The sequence below is a fragment of the Danio rerio genome, chromosome 6, assembly GCF_049306965.1.
Source record: "Danio rerio strain Tuebingen ecotype United States chromosome 6, GRCz12tu, whole genome shotgun sequence".
NCBI lineage: Eukaryota > Metazoa > Chordata > Actinopteri > Cypriniformes > Danionidae > Danio > Danio rerio.
In genome coordinates this window covers 15,155,548-15,177,988 of record NC_133181.1, presented here as the reverse complement: position 1 = coordinate 15,177,988, position 22,441 = coordinate 15,155,548, and the positions used below count along the sequence as shown (strand labels likewise).

Here is a 22,441-nt window from a genome sequence, read left to right as displayed (position 1 = left end):
TTAACCTACAGTTCAAGTCAGAATTATTAGCCCTTCTGAATTCTTAGCCCACCCTGTATATTTGTTTCCCCAATTTCTGTTTACCAGAAAGAAGATTTTTTTCAACACATCTCTAAACATAATTCATTCATTCATTTTCATTTCGGCTTAGTCCCCTTATTAATCCGGGGTGCCAAAGCGGAATGAATCACCAACTTATCCAGCACGTTTTACGCAGCGGATGCCCTTTCAGCTGTGACCTATCTCTGGGAAACATCCATCCACACTCATACACTACGGACATTTTAGCCTACCTAATTCACCTAAAGCGCATGTCTTTGGACTGTGGGGGAAACCGGAGCACCCGGAGGAAACCCACGCGAACGCAGGGAGAACATGCAAACTCCACACAGAAACACCAACTGACCCAGCTGAGGCTCGAGCCAGTGACCTTCTTGCTGTGAGGCGACAGCACAACCTACTGCACCACTATGTCGCCCCTTCTAAACATAATAGTTTTAATAGTTCATTTATAATAACTGATTTCTTTAAACTTTACCATGATGACAGTACATGATAATTAGGCAAGTTAGCACTGTATAATGATGGTTTGTTCTGCAGACAATCAAAAATATATATTGCTTAAGGGGGCTAATATTATTGACTTTAAAATAGTTAAAATAAAAACTGCTTTTATTCTTATTTCTAATAAAATAAATAAGACTCTCTCCAGAAGAAAAAATATTATACAGAATACTGTGAAAAATTCCTTACCATTAATGCATTAGACATTGCTTTACAATGCTCTTAATGGGTGAATATTAGCCAGTGGGGGAGTGTCTTTTGCCTCTCTAGGTGTGAATTATTCATGACCATTGTCACTTCAACGCATACAGTATGCTGACCCAAAATACAAGATGTAAATCATTGTAATGATTTCTTTGAAAAAAGGAGAACAGATTAATTACATATTCTAGCCTACAAGACTGGTTATTCAAAAGTCTTATTAGCCCCATTCAGTGTGTTTTTTTGGACCTTATTTCAGCTACATTTTGTTCTCCAAAACCTACTAACCACGCATAATTTTTTTTTCTAAAAACACAAGCATGTATATCTATATTTCTCACATATTAATGTAGCAGAGCTTGTGCTGAATAAAAAAGAAATACATGTTGGCCAATCATATGTAATAAGTAGCTGAAATAAGCATAAATGTCAGGGTATGTCACATCACCTCAGACCCCCAAAGGGTAAAATATCATTTGGGAAATATTTGAAAAAAATATAATAAATTCACTGGAGGGCTGATAATTTTGACTTCAACTGTACATATTTTTGTCACATCATGTGCATGTTGTCTTGTGTCTTTAAACATAATTTGTATATGTTTATTTATCTGTTTTATATGTGCCAAAACCAATCGTATAAATCTACGGAAGAAAAAAAAACTGACATCCAAGTGGGTTCTGTGCAACAGTTTATATTATTGAGTGTGTGTTGACTCGGTGTGACTCTCTGTTGATGTGCCATGTCTCTGGAACATGTTTCTGGAACATTCTGTTGTTTGACCCAGCATATTTGCCTACTGTGCGCATGTGACCGGGTGCTCTCATTTGATTGGCTGGCTGACTAACACGCTCACAGGCTCTCTGTCTGGTGCTGACTGTCTCTGCCAGTTAGTCACTTGGCAGCGCCAGCATGCTGCAATTTAGAGTGGTCCTTTACATTATATAAAGACTATGATATCATTAGCTCGCCAGGCAGATGTTAAAATTGCTTTATTACATCTATTTCTAGACAGACTTTTGCAACATTTCGATTTTAATATACAGTGGGGGAAATAAATATTGAACATGTCACCATTTTTCTCAGACTTGAAATTTTCACAGAGTTTTGGTACCAACCAAAAAAATCCATATATGCAAAGAAAACAAAACTAATTCGTTTACAATGTGTAGTAAAATGAAACGACATAGGGAAAAAGTATTGAACACATGAAGAAAGGGAGGTGTAGAAAGGCAGTGAAAGTCCAGACAGCAGCTGAAATCTCTCAGTAGTTATTCAGCAACTGTCTGCCTTCGTCATTGTAAATTACAGTAATATTAGCTGCTTCAGTCCAACATCAACATTACCGGGATGATGAAGATGAAACCAGGGTGGACATTTCAGCAATGATCCAAAACACAGCCAAGAAAACTCTCAAATGGTTTTAGAGAAATAAAATCAAGCTGTGGAATGGCCCAGCCAAACACCTGACATGTATCCAATAGAAAATAGAAAATTGAAGATCACACAGAACCATCAAGATTTTGACACACTGTTGAAGTCTGAAAAAATCACACCTGAGCAATTCATGTTACTTACTCCATATGAGAGGCGTTTTTAACCTGTCATCACCAAAAAAAAAACGTCTTTTCTGTAAAGTATTAAATAAATTTCAAAAGTTTCCCAGCAGGAACTTCAGTGCTATGTGGAAAACGTCCACTATGGGGATTTTGTCAGAAGCTAATCATCTGAAAGAGTAATAAAACAGACCAATGAAATGCCAATGACTTGGCAGCATCAGAGTGCACAGCTGGCAGCAATTACGATCATCTGTTGTATAAAGATGCCAGCCAGGCATCGCAAAGACACCTTTCGCTTTCAGAGCCTTTATGCTACTGAGAGAGTCTTTGGGTTCCTCCAAACCTCCTTCGAGCGGAGAGAGAGAATGAGAAAGCTGCCGGTGTTTGAACAGGCTGTTTCTCCCGGTTCCGCAGTGTGTGACATGTAGGAACCTGTAGAGCTGCAGCGACACTTAATACATTCATAAGATTTTATAGTCTTGTAGTGGAGCGGATTTCCTCACGTGTGCTGGTGAACTTTTGTGAATGAGGAAATTCAGTTTAGTGTTGTAACAAGCTTGCTGCACCTTTCTCGCTAATGCTGCTTTTACACCAGACGCAGAAGAAGCGTCAAGTGCAAGTGATTTACATGTCAATGCAAGGGGGCGTATAGACATCCTGCGGCATGATACGCGCGAATGAGGAGGTGCGATTGATGCGATTTGCGCAAATGAAGTGGCGTGAGTTGAGCGTTTTGTGCGATTAATGCGCGTTTTGCTTGTTTCACGTGAGTCGCTCGAGTTCGAAAACCTGAACTTCAGCAGACTTTCACGCTACGTTAACCTATCAGGAGCTTCCTCTTGTGGAGCGTGATAATGACGTACCACTAGAGCTGCACGATACTTGCTAAAATTAGAATCGTGTCTTTTTTTTTTTTTTTTTTTTGCCTAAAATAAAGATTTTCTCACGAGAAGGTTTTCTCACGATTCTGCAGATGTAAAATAAAGATTAATATGAGTCGGCTATTTTTTTTTCTCAAACATATGGTAAACCAACAATAATAATATTATGTGTAGGTCTATTGGTTTCTATAAATAATTCTACTCTACTTATAATAATTCTGATGTTTAATTGTTACCCAGACTTAAGTAAACGTACAAGTGCTCTATCAAAAAGTGACTTGAATAGAAGTTGAAGTGCTCTTTAAGCACCATACTTAAGTGGAAGTACTAAAGTATTCAACATTTTTTGTACTGAAGTATTACAAGTAGTATGTTTCAAAATTGACTACTCAAGTACTGAAAGTAAAAGCACATATATTGTGTAATTTTATTATTAAAGAAAGCAGTCAAAAGACATGATAATTTTTTTGTTTTGAGTCTGTTTACGCAGAAATAGCGTGATTTATGTGTACTCCCTCTTGTCAGGGTTAGTTCATATGTTTTCATGCCACCAGGTCACCCCATTGGTCAGCAGGTGGCCTCCGCTGGTTCTTCCTATCCGGACAGTTTCCCAGCGCACTGTCAGGTTTTAGAAATTCTAGAATTTAACTAGGTGTATTTTTTATGACTCCCCAAAAAATATAGATAAGCCTTTGAGCGCTTCACAGGTAAATAAGGTAAGTTAGGGTCAGGGGGCACGTTGGAGGGCTGCGTCTCCGGTGATGATAGTGCGTTCACGCTGGGAACCTGGCAAACCTCTCAGCAGGGGTGTGGTAAGGTTCAATCGCTGTGGCATTTTCCATACATTTGCCCATAGTGGAAGTTTTCCACATAGCATTGAAGTTCCCCTTCTGATGGGGAATGAAACGGTTACTATGTAACCCTAATTTTTCGAGCAGGGGAATAGAAATGCTATGTTTTTTTCGCCACATGGGTTGCCCTTAGCTGGCAGCTGTAGCTTGGCTCTTCAGCTAGAAAACATGTCTTTGCGATGCACGGCTGGCATCTTTATACAACAGATGATTGTAATTGCTGCCAGCTTTGCATGCTGACGCCGCCAACTCATTGGCATTTCATTGGCCCGTTTTATTACTCTTTCAGATGATTGGTTTCTGACGAAATCCCCAAAGTGGAAGTTTTCCACATAGCATTTCCGTTCCCCCCCTCAAGGAACGAGGGTTATGTAGTAACCGTTTCGTTTCTTCTTGTGCCATTGTTATTACACATAACAAATTTTTTGTTTTGTTTTTATGTTTGTATTATTTGTGTTTTTCCTAAAATTCCATATCAACAACTCCTTTAGAAATATTAATCTCAGGAACAAACATGACGTGTTCAATACTTATTTCCCCCATTGTAAGTGCAAAACAATTAGTTGCTAAATATGCTTGTGTATATAGTCTCAAGCTGCATTTCCACTGCACATGACATTCAGACACTACTGTCAGAACTCGCCCCTAGTGGCAGACATGCAGTATTTTCATTATGGTCATTCGTGTAGTCATAGCAGCTCATTCTTGCGGTCTCGAAAAAAAGACAATTGAAAGACATAAAAAAGCTCATTTAGCTTCGTTTTATTATATACATTATATATTAACATTCATTTGATGGCTTTGATGATTCACAGAATTCATCGTCTACATATGAGCCAAGTAGTGTTTTATCCACACTGATTTGTGTGTATACGCTTGTCCAGCACAATGAACCTAGAGCTGCTATTTTCCGTGCGTTCGCCATGGTGGAATGAATTAATGAGTGAATGCAATATAATATATAATATAATAATAATACTTGCAACAATTTTGAAGGGAACATGGAGAGAGCATTACTAATTTGTATTCATTTATGACTAAAAACAAGTTTATTTTTTTTTAAAGAAGTTAGATTTTCTGATAAAAATGAACAAAAACTAAACAATTCCCTCAAGCACAGAGACCTGATTGGACAACACTAGAACACATCGCATCCACTCGAGCAGTTGCTTACATCTAAACAACAAATATTTTAACGCAAATTGGATCCGAATTTTCTGCATACTGACATGATAGGAACTCTACGCAGCTCCCGCAGTACTCTCTTGACTTCTGCTGCTTGTCATTTGTTGTGTGCAGTGGAAACGCAGCTTCATAGTGTGTGTTTAGCTGTGTGTGCTGTGCACTCGCTAAGTTAACTGTTGCATGTTGCACCTCCATCCCCCTAGATGGCAGCAGCAGCAGTGGAGAGGAGAGTTACCCAGGTAAGAGCGCCTCCCCCTCCCTTAAGCTTATGCGCTAATGCTAAAGAGGTGTTCACTTCTCATATGTTGTCTTTCATACTTGTTTAATGGTGTCAAACTGTCATTGCTACTGTTTTGAAATCTGTCAATATTTACTTTAAAGTCCCTGAGTGATACAGAGTTGCATTCTGCTGATGTGATATTTTTGGGAAGCTGGTTGGGATATATTTATTCAAGATATTGATAGATGTTTTTAAACATATGGCCCTGCCCCAAGTGGAACACTTTATGTGAATTTGAGGTCTTGCAGACTTAAAATGGCTACCGCATACACATGTTTGGTAAAGTTAAAAATGAAACATTTCAGTTGTTTGCCTACCATCGAATCTACCCAGACTATAATATGTTGCCTTGTTATGACGATGACTGATATATGATTCAGGTATAACTGGTCATATGGTTTTTTTCATACCTTTTGTCAGTGTTTAGTTACTCTAGAATGTACATTGCCTGATTACCCAAAGATGAAAAATTGGTCCTCTGTAATTCAAGTAATGGCCCGTTTCCATTGAGTGGTACTGTACGGTACAGGTCACCTTTATCAGTCTTGCGTTTCAAATGCTAAGAGGGTACCAATGGTACTCTTGGTGGGTGTGGTGTACAACAGAAATTTTCAGTCAACGTCATTTTCGCTCGAGAAAATGTCAAAGTAAAGCTGTATAGGTCGTTGACATATCATATGAGAACTAACATATCATTACTAACTTTTCGATAAACAGAATTTGATTATAACTGCAGATCAATTATATTGCGAAATAGCCTACTGAAACGTCTACGGTTATATAAAATAAATAATAGGTACATAAAAATACAGCCTCTTACAGTCTCCGATATGTTACCACTTACGGAAAAACTACACACCGCATACATTTAGTCTTTATGTGGGTTCAAAAGAAACACACAACATATAGCTCACAGTCCGTGCAAACCTCTCATCTGTATCTTTAATCTCCACTAGCACATGTAACCTCTGTTAGAGAGTAATTCCATCATCCCCAGTTCATAACAGTCGAATTCACAAAATGAGATGATAATAGTTAGACATGGCAGTTTGTTCATATTTTAGGTTGCTGAATGAATCATTTGCTCTTTTGTTTTGTTGGGCTTCTCGTTTGATTTTTCACACGTCAGCCTCACGTTTGTCTGTTTCTGAAAGGATGGGATGTCAAAAGCACTTCAATAATCATGCCCATATTATTATCATCAGCTCAAGTTCGTTATTTCAAATATAGACACATGGCGAGTGCAAGTGAAAAAGCCAATCGTGCTTCAGACAATCTTGTAAAAAACTTCTGGGCACAGAGCAGATTCTGTTTTTCTTCTTGGTTTTGTGGCTGTTCATCAAGACAATGACAAGGTTTGTTTGAGCTCGGGTTGACCATGGCTTGTTATTTTATGTATATATTATTACAATGTAATGTCTGTATATTTAAAACATGGCGGTTATTTGTTTTCATTCTGTTTTTTTGCACGAGCGAGTGACATATCTCTGTAAACCAATAGCCTTCAGCTCCACGTCTGGCTCTGCCTTTTGGTACCCTTTTGTTTGTGCTATGTACCCTTCACAAAAGTGGTACGATACAGTTTGCTTTTTGGTACTTTTTGACAACAAAACTGCCATAAAAGCGTACTGAAACATACCGTACCACTCAGTGGAAACGGGCCATTAATGTCATTCCAATTACATAAGACTTTGATTGGTCTTAGAAACAGAGGTGAAGATATTTTGAATAAAACCTGTATGAAATTTTGGGCACTCTATTGAAATGCAATTGTACCAAATTTTTCATCGCCATTTACCAGCAAGCATTTATTGTGTGTCTAAAGGACATCTAATAGAGGTCCAGGTTCAAGATGTACCGTATATACACCAAAACCATTTTTGTACCAGGCTGTAAACACCTTTTTTCTGCTGTACATTTGGGTATTTTAGCATGCAGTCTAAGAGGATTTGCTCACTTCTGGAACCAACTTCCAGTGGCCAGTCGATGAATTGCAGTTTAGGTTACTTCCAAGCTGGTTTCCCAAGGGAGAGCGGGAGTTTGCAGCTTGGTTAAAACTTGGCTAAATTTGAAAATCTAATAGAAAACCAAATGATATATACAAGTTAAAGTCTGCATGAACTGGAAGTTGCTGAGACTTTTATTTCAGTATTGATGTACTTCCAACTGAAACAGAATATTAAGTAGGGGAGGGGCTTTCTTTTGCGCAGCATTCCCTCATACAAAATACAAGTAAGATGGGCATGGCTGAAAATAATGATATATAGTTGCTATGGAAGTCCTCAGGTTGACGTCAACAGATCGCCACTCCGAATTAGGAAGCAAATTGCCAGATTTGTATGAAAGAATACCAAAAAAAAAAAAACATTTGTTTCAGTGGATTAACTTATTCACCTTATGAACAGATAAATTATTTACCTTAAAATTACAATATAAGCTGGCAAAATAAACATTGCAAATTGTGATTTCAGATGAACTGTAAAGGTCCCGTGAAATTTAAATAAAGTGTTTTAGATGTTAGTCTCATTCTGTTAGTTTTATGGATATCTATAAGTGTGCTCCAAAACAGTGACAAAATTCACTTTTAAAAAATATAAAACTGATATAAACATCCAAAGCTAGCAGTTTGTCACTTGCACCTAAACAGCCCTTACAATCGAGGGTTAAGGGGAAGGGCTTCAAATTTTACCCCTAAGAATTGGGACAGCACAATAGCATCTGCACACGTCATCAGATGTCATCGCCATCTCTTGCTTTATATGAGATCAGACGATCGCGACTACTGTTGTGATTCCAGTTGTGTTATTTTTTGGTATTTATCTTCAGGAGATCACCGAAGGCATATTATGTCATCATAACGATCTAATGTGGCAATAAGATCGTAACTGTGCTGTGCGTTTACACAGTGGCCATATTCATTTATGTGAACACACCAAAAACAACATTCGAGTGTCATCGAGTGTCAGAATGTTGTGGGACTGATATACAGGAGTTATTATTAGGGATTATAGATCACAAAATTTAATGTTTTTTATTTTAGCGTTTTTTTAAAAAGCATAATGGTAAAACACGATCGTGGTTATGAATATATTAAAACATGTTTGTTTGTTGTAAAGAATTCTTAATAATGACAAAAAATACTAATGTGTGGATCTCCTTACTTTCGGGTGCAGCTGTGGCTAGTGTATTCTGGGAAAATTTTCTTAGCCCTTGGTTTCGAGTTTGGTTCTGAAAAATCTTCGTTTGCAGGGGTGTATACCCCTTGCCCGTAGCCCTTCGCCTTCAAGCTAAAGAGAATTGGGACACTACTACCCCTTCATGGGCACGTGCAAAACGAAGGGTAGGGGGAAGGGGAAGGGCTAAGGGGTAGAATTGGGATTGGGCCTAGCCTCTCTATAGTATCTATTTGTTTTGATGACTAGTCTATTTGTTTAGGCTGTTGTTATGTGTATTGGATTTTTACTTATTTAGCTGTGTTGTAGCCAAGATATCCATGTTTGGACCTTTTTAGATGTCTTTAAACACAAAAATGCTTGTTGGGATGCTTCAATAAGTTCATAATAACTCTGTAAAAGGAGGCCATATAACCAGTTAATTCATATTGATTACATTACCATTTATGAACATTTTAAAGCTCTGTAATATAGACTTTCAATGAAAAGTCAGAATTCTTTCAACTTTCATTTAAAACAGGAGTATGATAAATATTGTTTTTGTTAATAACACACAACTTTAAAATGAAACATGAGAATTTAAATATATGTTTTGATAAGCATGAATATATGGAGTTTGAAATTAATTTGAAATGATTGTGTGCATCAGGTGAATGGAGCGAGGCCTTGTATCCCCTCCTGACGACCCTAACGGAGTGTGTGGCCATGATGAGTGACAAAGCCAAGAAGTCAATGGTTTTCTTGCTCATGCAAGACAGCGCACCTACCATCGCAATGGACCTCAGTCTGCAGTACCGCAGAGACGTGGTTTTCTGCCAAACAGTTAGTTCTTAATCACACACATTAATAAACACCACCATAGTCTTAGTGATGGTTCACCCAAAAATAACCTCAATTATTCCATAGTCTTTTGAAAATCTTGTTTCTTATTGGCTGGAAGAAAACTGTTTAATGCACAGTTCCAGTCATTTGTCGTTACAGTTCAAAATAAACATGCTATACTGAAACATTAGTAGTAATCATAGTAACTCAGTGGCAGTTGCCTTCATTCATCTGTGTAATCCTGAGCCAATGGGGATCAATCAACTAGCAAATATGCTTAAAATATATACGATGAGGTAGCTAGCACGTTACTAAGAGCTGTTAGATATGCCATACACACTGCCTGTCTGCCGATGACTGATTCAGTGTGGGACTAGGAGATCTAAAATGTCATAACTGATATAATTGGTCAAATATTGCGCTTCAAAGAGCAAAACTAGTTTTAACTTATTTACAACAAGCAGATGACCATGGAATAAGAGGTATAATCAACAGCTTGCCGCCGTGCATTAAAGGATTTAAAATCCACTTTGCCGAGGCAATCCATTATCCTTTGCTTATCTGTCATCATTTTTCCTGTTAAAACTCATACAGTAAGTGTTTAAAGCAGCTTTGGACATATGCTTTTAAGCTTTCTAAGTGAATATACATTTGCATGTCAACTTAACCAGAGATAAAAATGTTCTGTTAGTCAATAATGATAAACATAAATTGTGTTAAAAGCAAAAATAGTCAATGTCTTGGGTGGATTATTGTTATTTCTATTGTTATCCACTAGTATATGCAATCTATATAGTATATGTAATCTATTAGGTTGTCCACTTATGTAGAGTTTTTAAATGCACAGGTTTTTTCCATGCAATGACAATTCATACAGAATTAGAATGACATATTGAATATGTAATTATAAATGTTTTGGGTGAACTATCCAAACCAATTTTCATTTAATTCTAACGTGTATTCTGTTTCTTATCTTTTTGTGTCTTTTAAGCTCACAGCGCTAATTTGTGGCTTCATTATCAAGCTGAGAAACTGTCTCCGTGATGATGGTTTTCTAAGACAGCTTTACACCATCGGCCTGCTCGCTCAGTTTGAGTGTCTATTGAGTACCTACGGTAAACCTACTCTCACAAATATGCTCATTCTTTGCTCCTGAATATGCAGTATTTACTAAATTAAACCACTTATGTTATTAAAAACATATATGTAGGACATACAGTTGAAGTCAGAAATATTACCCCCTTGATATATATATATATATATATATATATATATATATATATATATATATATATATATATATATATATATATATATATATATATATATATATATATATATATATTTCCCTATTTTCTGTTTTAACAAATTTCTAAACATAATGGTTTTAATAACTAATTTCTAATACTTTACTAGATATTTTTTCAAGAAACCAATATTCAGCTTAAAGCAGGGGTCTCAAACTGCCATTTACGGTCCACCCTCCTCCTCCCTCTGGCTGGCAACTGATGTCAAAAACATAACGACATTCGCCCCACCAAAACATATATTTTAGAACCTCGATCATTATTTTGCAGTCACATCTATCCGCTTGTGGTTTTGACCCTCCAACTAGTCGACATTTAAAGTAATGCATTCAGATTAGTTTTACTTTCATTTTCTCTCAGTGTTCAGAGTAACACACATGCGTTTTTATTCTGGGGCTGATTTAAACGTTAAAATATATGCCCGTAAAGGCTCTGTTTATACTAAAGCTTTAAGTTTGTAAATATTCAAGGGTTGTTTGATTATAATCAGATTTATACCACTTGTATTTTTAACCCAAGCTCATTCTGGAAACATAGCCCCGCGGACGTTTCTGGAGACCACGATTAACGTGGCCGGAGGTATGTACGGCCGCGTTTAGTTTTTTTCGAGCGAACGCCGCGGGGTGGTGTGGCGCCGCTCCGCTCCTCCTCTTCGCGCTCGCCGGCCGACAGCTCGCCTCCGAGTGGAGGGCTTTCCTGATGCAACCAGTTTGTCCGCTTAGCTCACAGCGTTGCGTCGGCGGAGCGGAAGCCCCGGAGGAGGAGGAGCCGGCCGCGGGCACGACGACCGGGATCGAGTCCGGGGAACAGCGGTTCCAGAAATCAGGTAAGATGAAAAACAGAATCCGAAAAATAAGGTTGAGAACGCGGCGGGATCCGAAAACGTGGTCGAAATCGAAGACGAGGGCTTTTGCTTTTTTTTTTTTTTTTTGGACGGCTTTTGCAAACCGTCGCTTGGGTTTCGGGAAGGAGGAGGAGGAGGAGGAAGAGGAGGGTGGCCGACCCGGAGGCTTTTCGCGCGAGAACAGCGCGGGCGCGAACGGCGCGAGTTCCCGAGAGGCGCCTGAGACGCGAAAAAGCCCGCACAGCGGCCTCTCGCGGATCCGCGAAAACAAAAACCTCTCGAATACGTATCTCCCTGGACGTGTCTCGCGGTCCGCAGAAACGTCCACGGGGCTACATTTCCACAGTGAGCCCGGGTTGTGTATTTTGTTGTACAAACACTTCTTAATGGCTTAATGGTGTAACAAATATGATAATTTTGCTAATATCCGATTCACATTGTCTTATTTAATAGATATTCCTCATATACTTATTAAGATTTGCACAAAAACTATGTACATTAATAAAATTGTACTGCTGGTTGAATTGAACCTGTTAAAATAATTGTGAATATGTACACACTTTTCCCCTTGTTGTAGTTTTACAAAAAAAAGAAAAGAAAAGAGAGATATTGAGAAGAACAATTGCCTGCAAAGTCACTTAAGTTACCCAAACTGCTTTCTGCTGTTCTTACGCTATTGGGACAATACAATTAGTTGGGACAGAATAATAAGTATTATGTCTATTATTTTTTTGTTTTTTTTCATAGCAAATTAAACTCCCTCTTCAATATGTACAACAAGAAACAATAAGCTGGAGTTTTGACTGCATTTACTCCATGGAAGAATGACTGAGTGTGTGTAATGCTTTACCATACACACAACAACCACAGATATATTTCAGCAGCTGATGTGTGACACGATAAACGTGCTGATTTGCATTATCATTGGTAATGCTTAAAATATAAATGTCATGTCTGTTGTCCTAAGATGCATCAAGGATGTCAGGTTTCTGCTTTTTTTGTTGTACTTGAATGTTAAAACGGCCCTCCTATGAATTGTCAGTCACTAAAATAGCCCCCGCTTATTTGAGTTTGAGACCCCTGGCCTAAAGTGACATTTCAAGGGTGAATTAGGTTCATTTGGCAAGTTAGGATAATTAGGCAAATCATTGTATAACAATAGTTTGTTCTATAGACAGTATTGCTTAAGGACTCTAATAATATTGACTTAAAATTTCATTAAAAAAATTTAAAACTGCTTTTATTTTAGCCAAAATAAAATAAATAAGACTTTCTCAAGAAGAAGAAATATTATAGGAAATACTGGGACAAATCCCTTGCTCTGTTAAACATCATTTAGGAAATATTCACAGGAAAGCAAAACTGTAATTCTAATTCATTATTTTTAATGTTCTGTCGTTTTACGGTTCATTCATTGAGTTCTGGTATGTTTTCTGTATGCATCACAGGAGAGGAGTTAGCCATGTTAGAGGACATGAGCATAGGAATAATGGACCTTCGAAACGTGACCTTCAAGGTGACTCAGGCCATCTCTACCTCGTCCCCCGACATGCTGCCGGTGATCACCGGGAATCGGGATGGGTTCAACGTTCGCATCCCTCTCCCAGGAAGCATGTTTGATGCATTGCCAAGGGAGATCCAGAACGGCATGCTGCTGCGGGTACAGCCGGTGCTGTTTAACGTGGGCATCAACGAGCAGCAAACGCTCGCCGAGAAGTGAGTCTTGATTATGTAAAACAGCCCTCAGGAGTGCTTGCATAACATCAGCAAATAACATTATTTCATAATTGTTTGTATTATCTGATCTCGTTTTCTGTTTGGTTTACGATTGTGTTCTTCATTTTTGGTTTACATTAGGGCCGCACAATAAAATTGAAAAACGGTCAGTATTGCGATAATAGTAAATACAGTATGCGTATAGGTTTGATTTGACCAGTCAGATGGGGACTGGTAAAATAGCTGCCCTTTAAATTCTAAATGCTTACCCATTCACAACATTTTTTATATATATATATATATCTATATATATATATATAATTAGATTTAAAAACATTACTGATTATTTTGGTATGATGATTACATTAGTAATTAACAATACTGCTAATAATAAGAGAAGAGTTCAGATGCCAAATCATCTAAATGCAGTTAGAATGCATTTCATTTCAAATGAGCATTTTTCTTAACCTCTTATGTTTATGTTCAGTAATTTCACTTTAAAGGCAAAGAAAAGAACCTATTCATCGCCTTATAAGTGAAATTACTGAACCTACACACAAGAGCCCGAGACAAATGTTCACTTAAGAAGAAGATTTTAAATGACATTTAGAGGTTTTTGCATCTGAACACTGCAATAGCATTTCTCTAGCAAAATGTTATATTACAAGACATATCATTATTACTTAACAACAATATCGCATATTTTTCCTCTAACATGGATCTCCAGTTTACACAGATTGACTATATCTGGAAATGTCTTGTAGGTTTGGAGACACATCACTTCAGGAGCTCATCAATGTGGAAAGTCTGGCAAGACTAAATTCTTACTACCAGCAGTTCAAGGAGGTTTTACCGGACGACTGTAAGTCAGGAAAGTTTTGCATTATTTGAGTTACACAAGTCAGGTTTTAATTTTCTGTCTCTTTCAGGTCTTCCTCACTCTCGTAGTCAGACTTGTCTCCCAGAGCTGTTGCGGTTTCTGGGTCAAAATGTTCACGCTAGGAAAAATAAAAATGTTGACATCTTGTGGCAGGCTGCTGAGGTAACTGTTCTTTGCTTATTTTGAGATAATAAAGGGTGAAACGATTAAATGCTTAATGGGGATAATTAAAGAGTGGGTTTAAGCAGTTCTCTTTGATTAAAAGAATTAAAAGAATTTTTTTTTTTTTTTTTTTTAAACCACCTGTAGTTCATGTAAAAAAACTGTTTAGGTAAAAAGAAAGATAAAAGTAAAAGGTTTAAAGAGAAATTTACAAGTAATGCGAAAACGCATACTTTTAATGATGAAAATTGGAAGCGAAAGCCAAATTTTAGGAATTTTAGGGGATTTAGAAATCCGTCACATTTATTTCAGTCGTTTTTTTCATTTCTTTTTAATTTTAGCAAGTAATCAAGGCTTGACATTAACACCAGCCAATTTCACCCACCCGTTGATTTCATCTGTGGTGGGTTAGGCAGACACTCCCACTAGCCACTTTGGCTGGTTGAAAATCATTTTTAAATTAGAGTTTTTTTAAAAACAGGCTTCGACAATAAGGATGGCCCAATATTCGTGCAAATGAGATCTTAGAATAGAGAAGCAGCATGACTGAGAAAACGAATTGTGTTTGCACAAGAAAAGCTAAGCAGGTGAATATCGAATGGGAGGATGATCACTCGGCACACAGGTGATGTGATGCACGTGACTGTTAAAAAGCGTGCTCGCTCCCGTTTACTTGCGCAAAGCAACCATGCTTAGAGGAAAGGCAACTGGTGCGTTCTCTTTGAAAATGACTGGACAAATAGCGAGGATCTTGCACCCACAGTCCTGCTGCTTTCATTATCACACACTGTATGTTTTTTACCTGCTTTTTTTGTTTATAGTTATTTTTGTTAATATGGTTTAATTATTTTTTTTTTTTATATATATAATATTGCTCCCCATTTATGTGTAGTTAACTGGTGATCTGGGACCTTTATCCAGGACAGATTACTGTGCATATTTTAGATACATGACAAGAGTTATTTTTTAAATGTGAGTTTTTTTTTAAAGAAAAGATTTGTTGAATAAAAAGTGCACGTATACAGCTCTATTTTGCTTTTTTGACACAATATTTAACATTTTTGGCTAAGAAATAATAATTTCTTTATATTTGGTGTGGTCAGAGATAAATTTGGTAAATCCTTAATTTTGAACCCTGAAAAGTCATGTGAAATAAAAATGTGACACAACCCATTAACTCAAACACATTAAGCAAGCTCATACACAACACACACAAAAAGCGAAATGAATGAGGAGGCATGTGGACATGACAAAAAATCTAAATCAAGTAATTTTAGCATGTCAAAGTCAAACTTGTGAATAAAATTCCCAACAACAAAATTGTGACTAGTAAAAATGGCGAATGGCTAGTAATGTTGGAAATCTACTAGCTGGTGATCAAAAAAGTTCATGTCAAGCCCTGCAAGTACTGGTAATTTTTCTTGAGTATGATTATTTACTACGCTTTTCACCACTGTGTAAAATCAGTGCCATGTTTTCTTGTCCTAATATGTACAATCACCGAGGGAATAAATACACTGTAAAAAAAAAAAATCCATAAATTAGCAGTTTTCCGTATGTTGTGATTCCTTTTTTATTTTTCCCTGTTTATTTAAATTGCATTATGAGACCTTGATCTTTCATCCTACGAACTTTCAAGCTTGAAATTTGAAAAAGGGACTTCCGTTAACAATTTTATTTGCTTAAAGTGATATTGTCTAGGTCGGTGTTGTACATTACGATAAAAAACCTTGTAAGAATAAACAGCCAATATATTTTCAGTAATTTTACAGACTTCTCTATATATCATTTATCATAGCTTATATTCTTTTAAACTACTAAAATGTCGATAAAAGTCACTTTGTTCAACTGTAGAGTTAAATTTTCAAGATCAAAACTCAACAGAGCACGAATCAGGGTTCCGTAATGCAATTCACAACCTGAAATGAATAGAAAACACTTGTGAAACACAAAATACAGAAACTTAATTAACAGATATGTTTTACAGTATAAATGGTACACCCATTTAATTTGCAGCATATTCTGTAAGCTGAAAAAACAATCACAGCAGACAGTGAATTACTGGGTTACTTAGTTCACACATAATAACAACATACAGGTTTAAAAATATTATTATTGTTTTTATTATTATTATTATTATTATTATTCATCACAGTAACAACTGAATTGGCATATAGGAGCATGAACAAAATTGGTTTTAAATCAATATTTGTGCCTCTACATGCTCAGATTTGCCGACGACTGAACGGAGTGCGATTCACCAGCTGCAAAAGTGCCAAGGACCGCACTGCCATGTCAGTAACCCTGGAGCAGTGTCTGATCCTGCAGCACGAGCATGGCATGGCCCCGCAGGTCTTCACACAGGCCCTCGACTGCATGCGCAGGTAAGAAACCTCAACAACTGCCTGTTTATAAGCACTGCACGCTTTGGGGATGTGCCTCTTTTTTTCATTCTCATTTAAATGCATCATCCTTCATTGCTTGCTGCTTTTTGGTGTTTTAGTAGGTTTTTATTGCTCTGTGCTTCATTCAGCCTTATAAGTTTGCTCATTTGTTTACTGGTTTCGTTTGCTCCTTCATACTTCATCCTTTCATCTCCTCTCTCCACGCTCTACTAGAGACACAAATGCAAATAAATGGCTCCTGTAGAGTGTGAGGAAGCTGCTGAAACTTGGATCCGCTGATTTTGTTTTGCTTGCCAGATGTTCTGTGCTTATAAATAAGAGTTTGAACTGTCAGGTTTTGTGCCGTAATTCTCTCCTCTCGTTTCCTGTGCAATCTGAGAACGGATTTAAGCAAAGCTTTGTTGTGAAATATATACTGAAATCTGTTTATCTGTCTCGAGGAAACTGATAAAAGAGGCAAGATGAGCACAGAAAGGTTTGGTTGATGTTTTAGTATCTGAAAGTGTTTACAATTATTAACTTTGTGATAGTATTAGCTATAATATAGTTCCAAATGCTTTTTTAGCATTTATTAATCTTGATAATGTCCATTTGTAGATGCACTACTGTTCAAAATAGATTAGGATTTAATTTTCTGATCATTTTCTGCTTATTGATAATAATTAATGTCTCTTGAGTAATAAATTGATATATTAGGTTGCTTTCTAATGGATTCAGTTACTTAAATGTTCCTTCGTCATGAGGAGAAGATAACATTTTTAAATTGAGTTAAAATAGACAAAAGTTATTTTAAAATATATTAATATTAATTTTGATTGAATAAAACCATCCTTGCTAGGGTAGTCAGTGTTGCCAAATATTTAACAACTTTTCAGACCCCTCTAGCAACAAATTTTCGAAAAAGCGAATAGCAACAAATCTAGCTACTTTTTAGGGTGTATGGGAGATTTCAACAAGAATTTCATCTAAAATTGTGGTGCTTGGTGATCCACAGCATGCAAGTCAAAGACCTAATCCCAATTCTACCCTTTAGCCCAATTCTCTTTAGCTTGAAGGTATAGGGCTAACTGTGTGTTCACACCGAAAGCGGTGAGAGTGTCCAAGGTCGCTCTGGCCGTCCTGGTGACAACGCTGTCTGCCTTCAGTTCTGGCGGCGAGAGCGTCAAAATTTGCTACATTGATCTCGTATTTAAAGGGGCCGCTGCAGCAAATCAGTTAAATTCCTGCATAAAACATGCTTTCTAGCGTGAAAATGTTGCACACTTTTTATCAAATTCATTTAACAATGGAAGATCAAGTTGCATGTGGTGTGGCTTTGCTCCACTTAATTATGCAATGTGTCCATATGTCTGAAATATCCTGAAGCAGCAATGCTGTTTTGTATTGTCGCATGAGATTCACGCTTTTTTAAAGGTAAATATATATAACATTAATGCACATCAGTAACTTGCCAGTAACTTATTTAATGCATGTTTCTGTAAGAAAATATTGTAAATAATTGAAAATCCAGCGACCGCAATAATCAAACCCTTGGGACCAACTGTGGTCAGAACCAAAGTTCACAGGTCTGTGTTCTCTGAACTCTTCTCAAGCGGTGGACTTCTACATTCTGATTGCTTGCAGACGAACCGTGTCACTGCTCATTACCATAAAGTAAACTTGATTTCAACTCTCCTCGATGCCCACACCGGGGAAGACGTGCCGCGTTGCTCCTCGCCACTTATCGCTGCCAGCTCTCATTAAAAGTGAATGACTTCCGGCTACTTTGACGCTCTCGCCGCTTTTGGTGTGAATGTACGGTAAGGAGAAGGGCTAGTAGGCCCTTGAAACAGATTTCTCAGGACCACTCTCGAAACCAAGTACTAAGAACATTTCCCAGAATACACCAGCCACAATGGTAGCAGGGCTGCACACGGACATAATGAGATACACAAAGTAGTATTTTTTTTGTCAGTAGTATTTTTTTGTTGTTATTTTTACAACAAACAAACATATATTTAATACATTCATAACCACATTCATGTTTTACTGTCTTTATACCCTAATATTAACTCCTGTATAGCAGTCCCACAACGTTATGTCACTCTATGACACTCGAAACAAGTCAGAAAAGGTCAATGGCTGGGAATGGGCTTTTTACGGTGTCTGCTATAATTTGTTTGTTTGTTTGTTTGTTTGTTTGTTTGTTTGTTTATTTATTTATTTATTTATTTATTTATTTATTTATTTATGTATTTATTTACTTGTTTGTTTGTTTCTTTGTTTCTTTGTTTGTTTGTTTTTCACATGGACATCACAACTACACTGGACATCCAAATGCATTTAAGCGTTTTAGCAAACTTGCTAATTCTCAACACCTGTCCACAGGAGGCTTGACAAAATAGAAAAATAATACATACATATACACAACATTTTAATTCTTTACATAAAATGACTGAAGGCAAAAGCAAAGGCGACATGATCCAACAAACTAACAGTAGACTATTTGTGCAAACAATGCTGATTTGCTTTTAATCATTTTTTAAAGAACGCTATTAAAAATGTTTATATTACTTTCTGATTTTCGGCTAACAGGTAAATCATTCCACAGTTTGTCTCCCTTTAAAGCTAAAACAGATCGACTAAAAGAGGTCTTACACTTTGGCACTGGACAGTCACCATTAGCTGTTGCCCGTGTGGCCGTACTCACACTAGGTACAGTTGCCTCGAACCGGGCCAAAGCACGCTTGTCCCCCCTCCCGTCTCCCCCGACGGCCCGCGCTCAGACCATATCGGGCCTCGGCACGCTTATGTCATCGCTGCTGCTCTGTTCAGTGAGAAGCGCTCTCTATGGCAAGCCTTTTAGCATTTAAATCTTTGTTCTGACTCCATAAATATATTTAGAGATATCTCTAATTATATTTTGACTAGTCATAATTATAATTCCACTGCTCAGAATGACAATTAGACATATCTGCAATTACAATTGTACTAGTACGAAATCATATTGGAGATATCTGCAAATATATTATGACTAGTCATATTCCTCCATTGACTTCCATTGAAAAATATTTGCAGATATCTCTAAATGAGTTTTGATTAGTCACAATTGTAATTAGAGATATCTCTAACTGAGTTTTTACTAGTCATAATACATTTGGAGATATCTTTATCATATTCGTCATATTTAGAGATATTTACAAATATATTAATAAGATATCTCTAATTAATTTACTAATAGTCGAATTACAGTTGTAGATATCTTGAATTGGATTTTTGACAAGTCAAAATTCATTTAAAGATATATCTAATTAAAATTGTGACTAGTCAAAACTTATTTAGAGATATCTGCAAATATTTTTCAATGGAAGTCAATGGAGGAATATGACTAGTCAGCAAATATATTTGCAGATATTTCCAATCTGACTAGTCAAATTATAATTATGACTAGTCAAAATATAATTAGAGATATCTCTAAATTTATTTATGGATAGTCAGAACAAGGTTTAAATGCTAAAACGGCTTGCCATACGCTCTCACCCAGTAGCACAGTGGAGATTTCTCTAGTTATATCCTTTCAGTCGTTTGTTATGCAGTGACATGCAGTCAAATATTTCGCCAAACAGTCTTTAGGGATGCGGTGACACGCAGTCAAATATTTTACCAGACAGATCCGCCACTTTTGGCGCATAAACAATCATAAAGCTTGTGCTGCAGGAATGAGAAGGTCTGCTGAAGGCGCGCAGCTGACATGCAGTGAGGGGTTTGCGTCTTTAATAAACTACGGCAGTTTGCGATCATTGAACAGTAAGAATGATTAATAAATCCATATGAAACAACCCCTTCAAAGTCACGTATCGCTTTCAGTTTCGGGCTTTGGCGCGTTTTGCGCTCACACACAAGCGTACCGCGCCAAAAGCCCAAGTGAACCACGCTCAGGCACACCTCTTCCAACCGGGCCAGGGCCGGCCAAGTGAACCGTGCTTGAGCCCAATTCAGCGCACTCACACAATCCGGGAAACGGGCCTGGGCACGGTACGGATGGCATAGTGTGAGTAGGCCCTGAGAGGTTTGATGCCTCTAGGAAAACAGGACTGGAACATGATTATTTAAACATTTAAAAAATAAGTTAAGATAATTACATTTAATAAAACTATCAAAACTAGAAAGGTTATGTTTACATAAAACTTCACAATGATGCCATCGCATAGGCTTTAAGTTCATAATTTTAACTGCTTGTTTATATATTGAGTCAATAGCCTTCAATTTAGTTAAAGAGGCTTGTGACCATGATGTAATGCAATACAAGTCAAGTGAGAATATCATTGTTTGCATGTATAATTTAGCAGTTTGATATGTAAAAAACCTTCTAATAAAACGAAAACAATTTAGACTTGGGTTAACTTTCTTACTTATATTTTTAACATGACTATCAAATTTTAAATTAATGTCTAGAGTTATGCCAAGATACTTAAATTCATTCACTTCTTTAATAACTTTATTTTTAATCAGCACCTCAAATGTATCCCGTACAGGCTTTTTACGGTGTCTGCTATAATGTTAATGTTGTTTTTGGTGTGTTTACATGGAAGAATATGGCCAGGGTGTAAATGTACTGTCCAGTTACAATCTTTTTACCATATTATATCGTTATGATAACATGATATTGTTGGCTTCACTGATTTCTTGAAGAAAAATACCAAAAAACAAACTTGAATAACCATAGTAGTCTCGTCGTCGATCTCATATGAAGCAAGACATCGCAATGACATATGATGACGTGTGCAGGTGCTGTAGTGCAGTCCCTTTACTTATGGGGTAAATTTTGAAACCCTTCCCCTTTACACTCTGTTTTAAGGGCCAAGGGGTAGGGGTACAAAAATAGAATTGGGATTGGGCCTAAGAAAATAGTGTCATTTGGGATGCAACTTATGCCCTAGATGGATTGAGGGGGAGTAAATTAACAGCAGACCATTATAGTTTAGTGAAGTATCTATTTATAGTTAAGGTAAAGTATTACCCAGAATGCACTGTGCATGTTATGCCACTGAGCTGCTGTCCCCTGTGTGAAAGTAAAATGATTATTATTATTATTTTAAAGATTTAAAAAAAAATTTCAAATAAAATCCTTTCCTAAAATTGTTCCTTCTTTTAGAAGTTTCGGCGTAAACAGAATCTTCTAAACGCAGGGATTGTTTTCATATTTACAGCTGTTTTGTTATGAAGGTTGGCCTGTTGCATGCTGGGAGGCCGCAGCACGCTTGATTTGCATGACCCGTTGCAGACGACAGCAGCAGCTCACATGCGCCCCCTTCTGTCCGACATGGAGAAGCCATCTCTCTTAACTTTTTACTTTCAATGGCAATGATGCAGAACATCACTCTTAATTTTCTCTTTCTTTTATTCTCTCTCCTTCTCTTCTCTTCTCTTCTCTGTGTCTGTGTTACTTTTCCCGTTTCACATGTCTGTTTTATGTCTTTCAATTTCGCATCCATGTCTGATGGATGGACTCGACAACTTTTCTCGTCATGTCTTCGTTTTTTTTACATTTCATTCTTGCTTTACATCACCGTTGGAACTTCCTCTATGTTCTCGTCACCCCATCCCTATGCATGTCATCCCATTCGGTTTG

General features: G+C 37.2%; 1 protein-coding gene and 1 long non-coding RNA gene across 42 annotated transcripts in view; one reads left to right on the top strand and one right to left on the bottom strand.

Annotated features, from left to right (window-relative positions):
* Positions 1 to 22,441, bottom strand: part of LOC141386203 (uncharacterized) — a 111,585-nt gene that overhangs the window by 21,615 nt on the left and 67,529 nt on the right. The window lies entirely within an intron of this gene.
* The window catches only part of inpp4ab (inositol polyphosphate-4-phosphatase type I Ab), a 141,893-nt gene that overhangs the window by 87,629 nt on the left and 31,823 nt on the right, over positions 1 to 22,441 (top strand). For 22 of the 41 annotated variants that reach the window (XM_073953394.1, XM_073953384.1, XM_073953383.1 and 19 more), the window contains 7 exons: positions 5,445 to 5,480; positions 9,344 to 9,516; positions 10,508 to 10,631; positions 13,116 to 13,383; positions 14,148 to 14,245; positions 14,313 to 14,425; positions 16,655 to 16,809. In XM_073953394.1, coding sequence (XP_073809495.1) covers positions 5,445 to 5,480; positions 9,344 to 9,516; positions 10,508 to 10,631; positions 13,116 to 13,383; positions 14,148 to 14,245; positions 14,313 to 14,425; positions 16,655 to 16,809 — 967 coding nt within the window. 41 annotated transcript variants of the gene reach the window in all.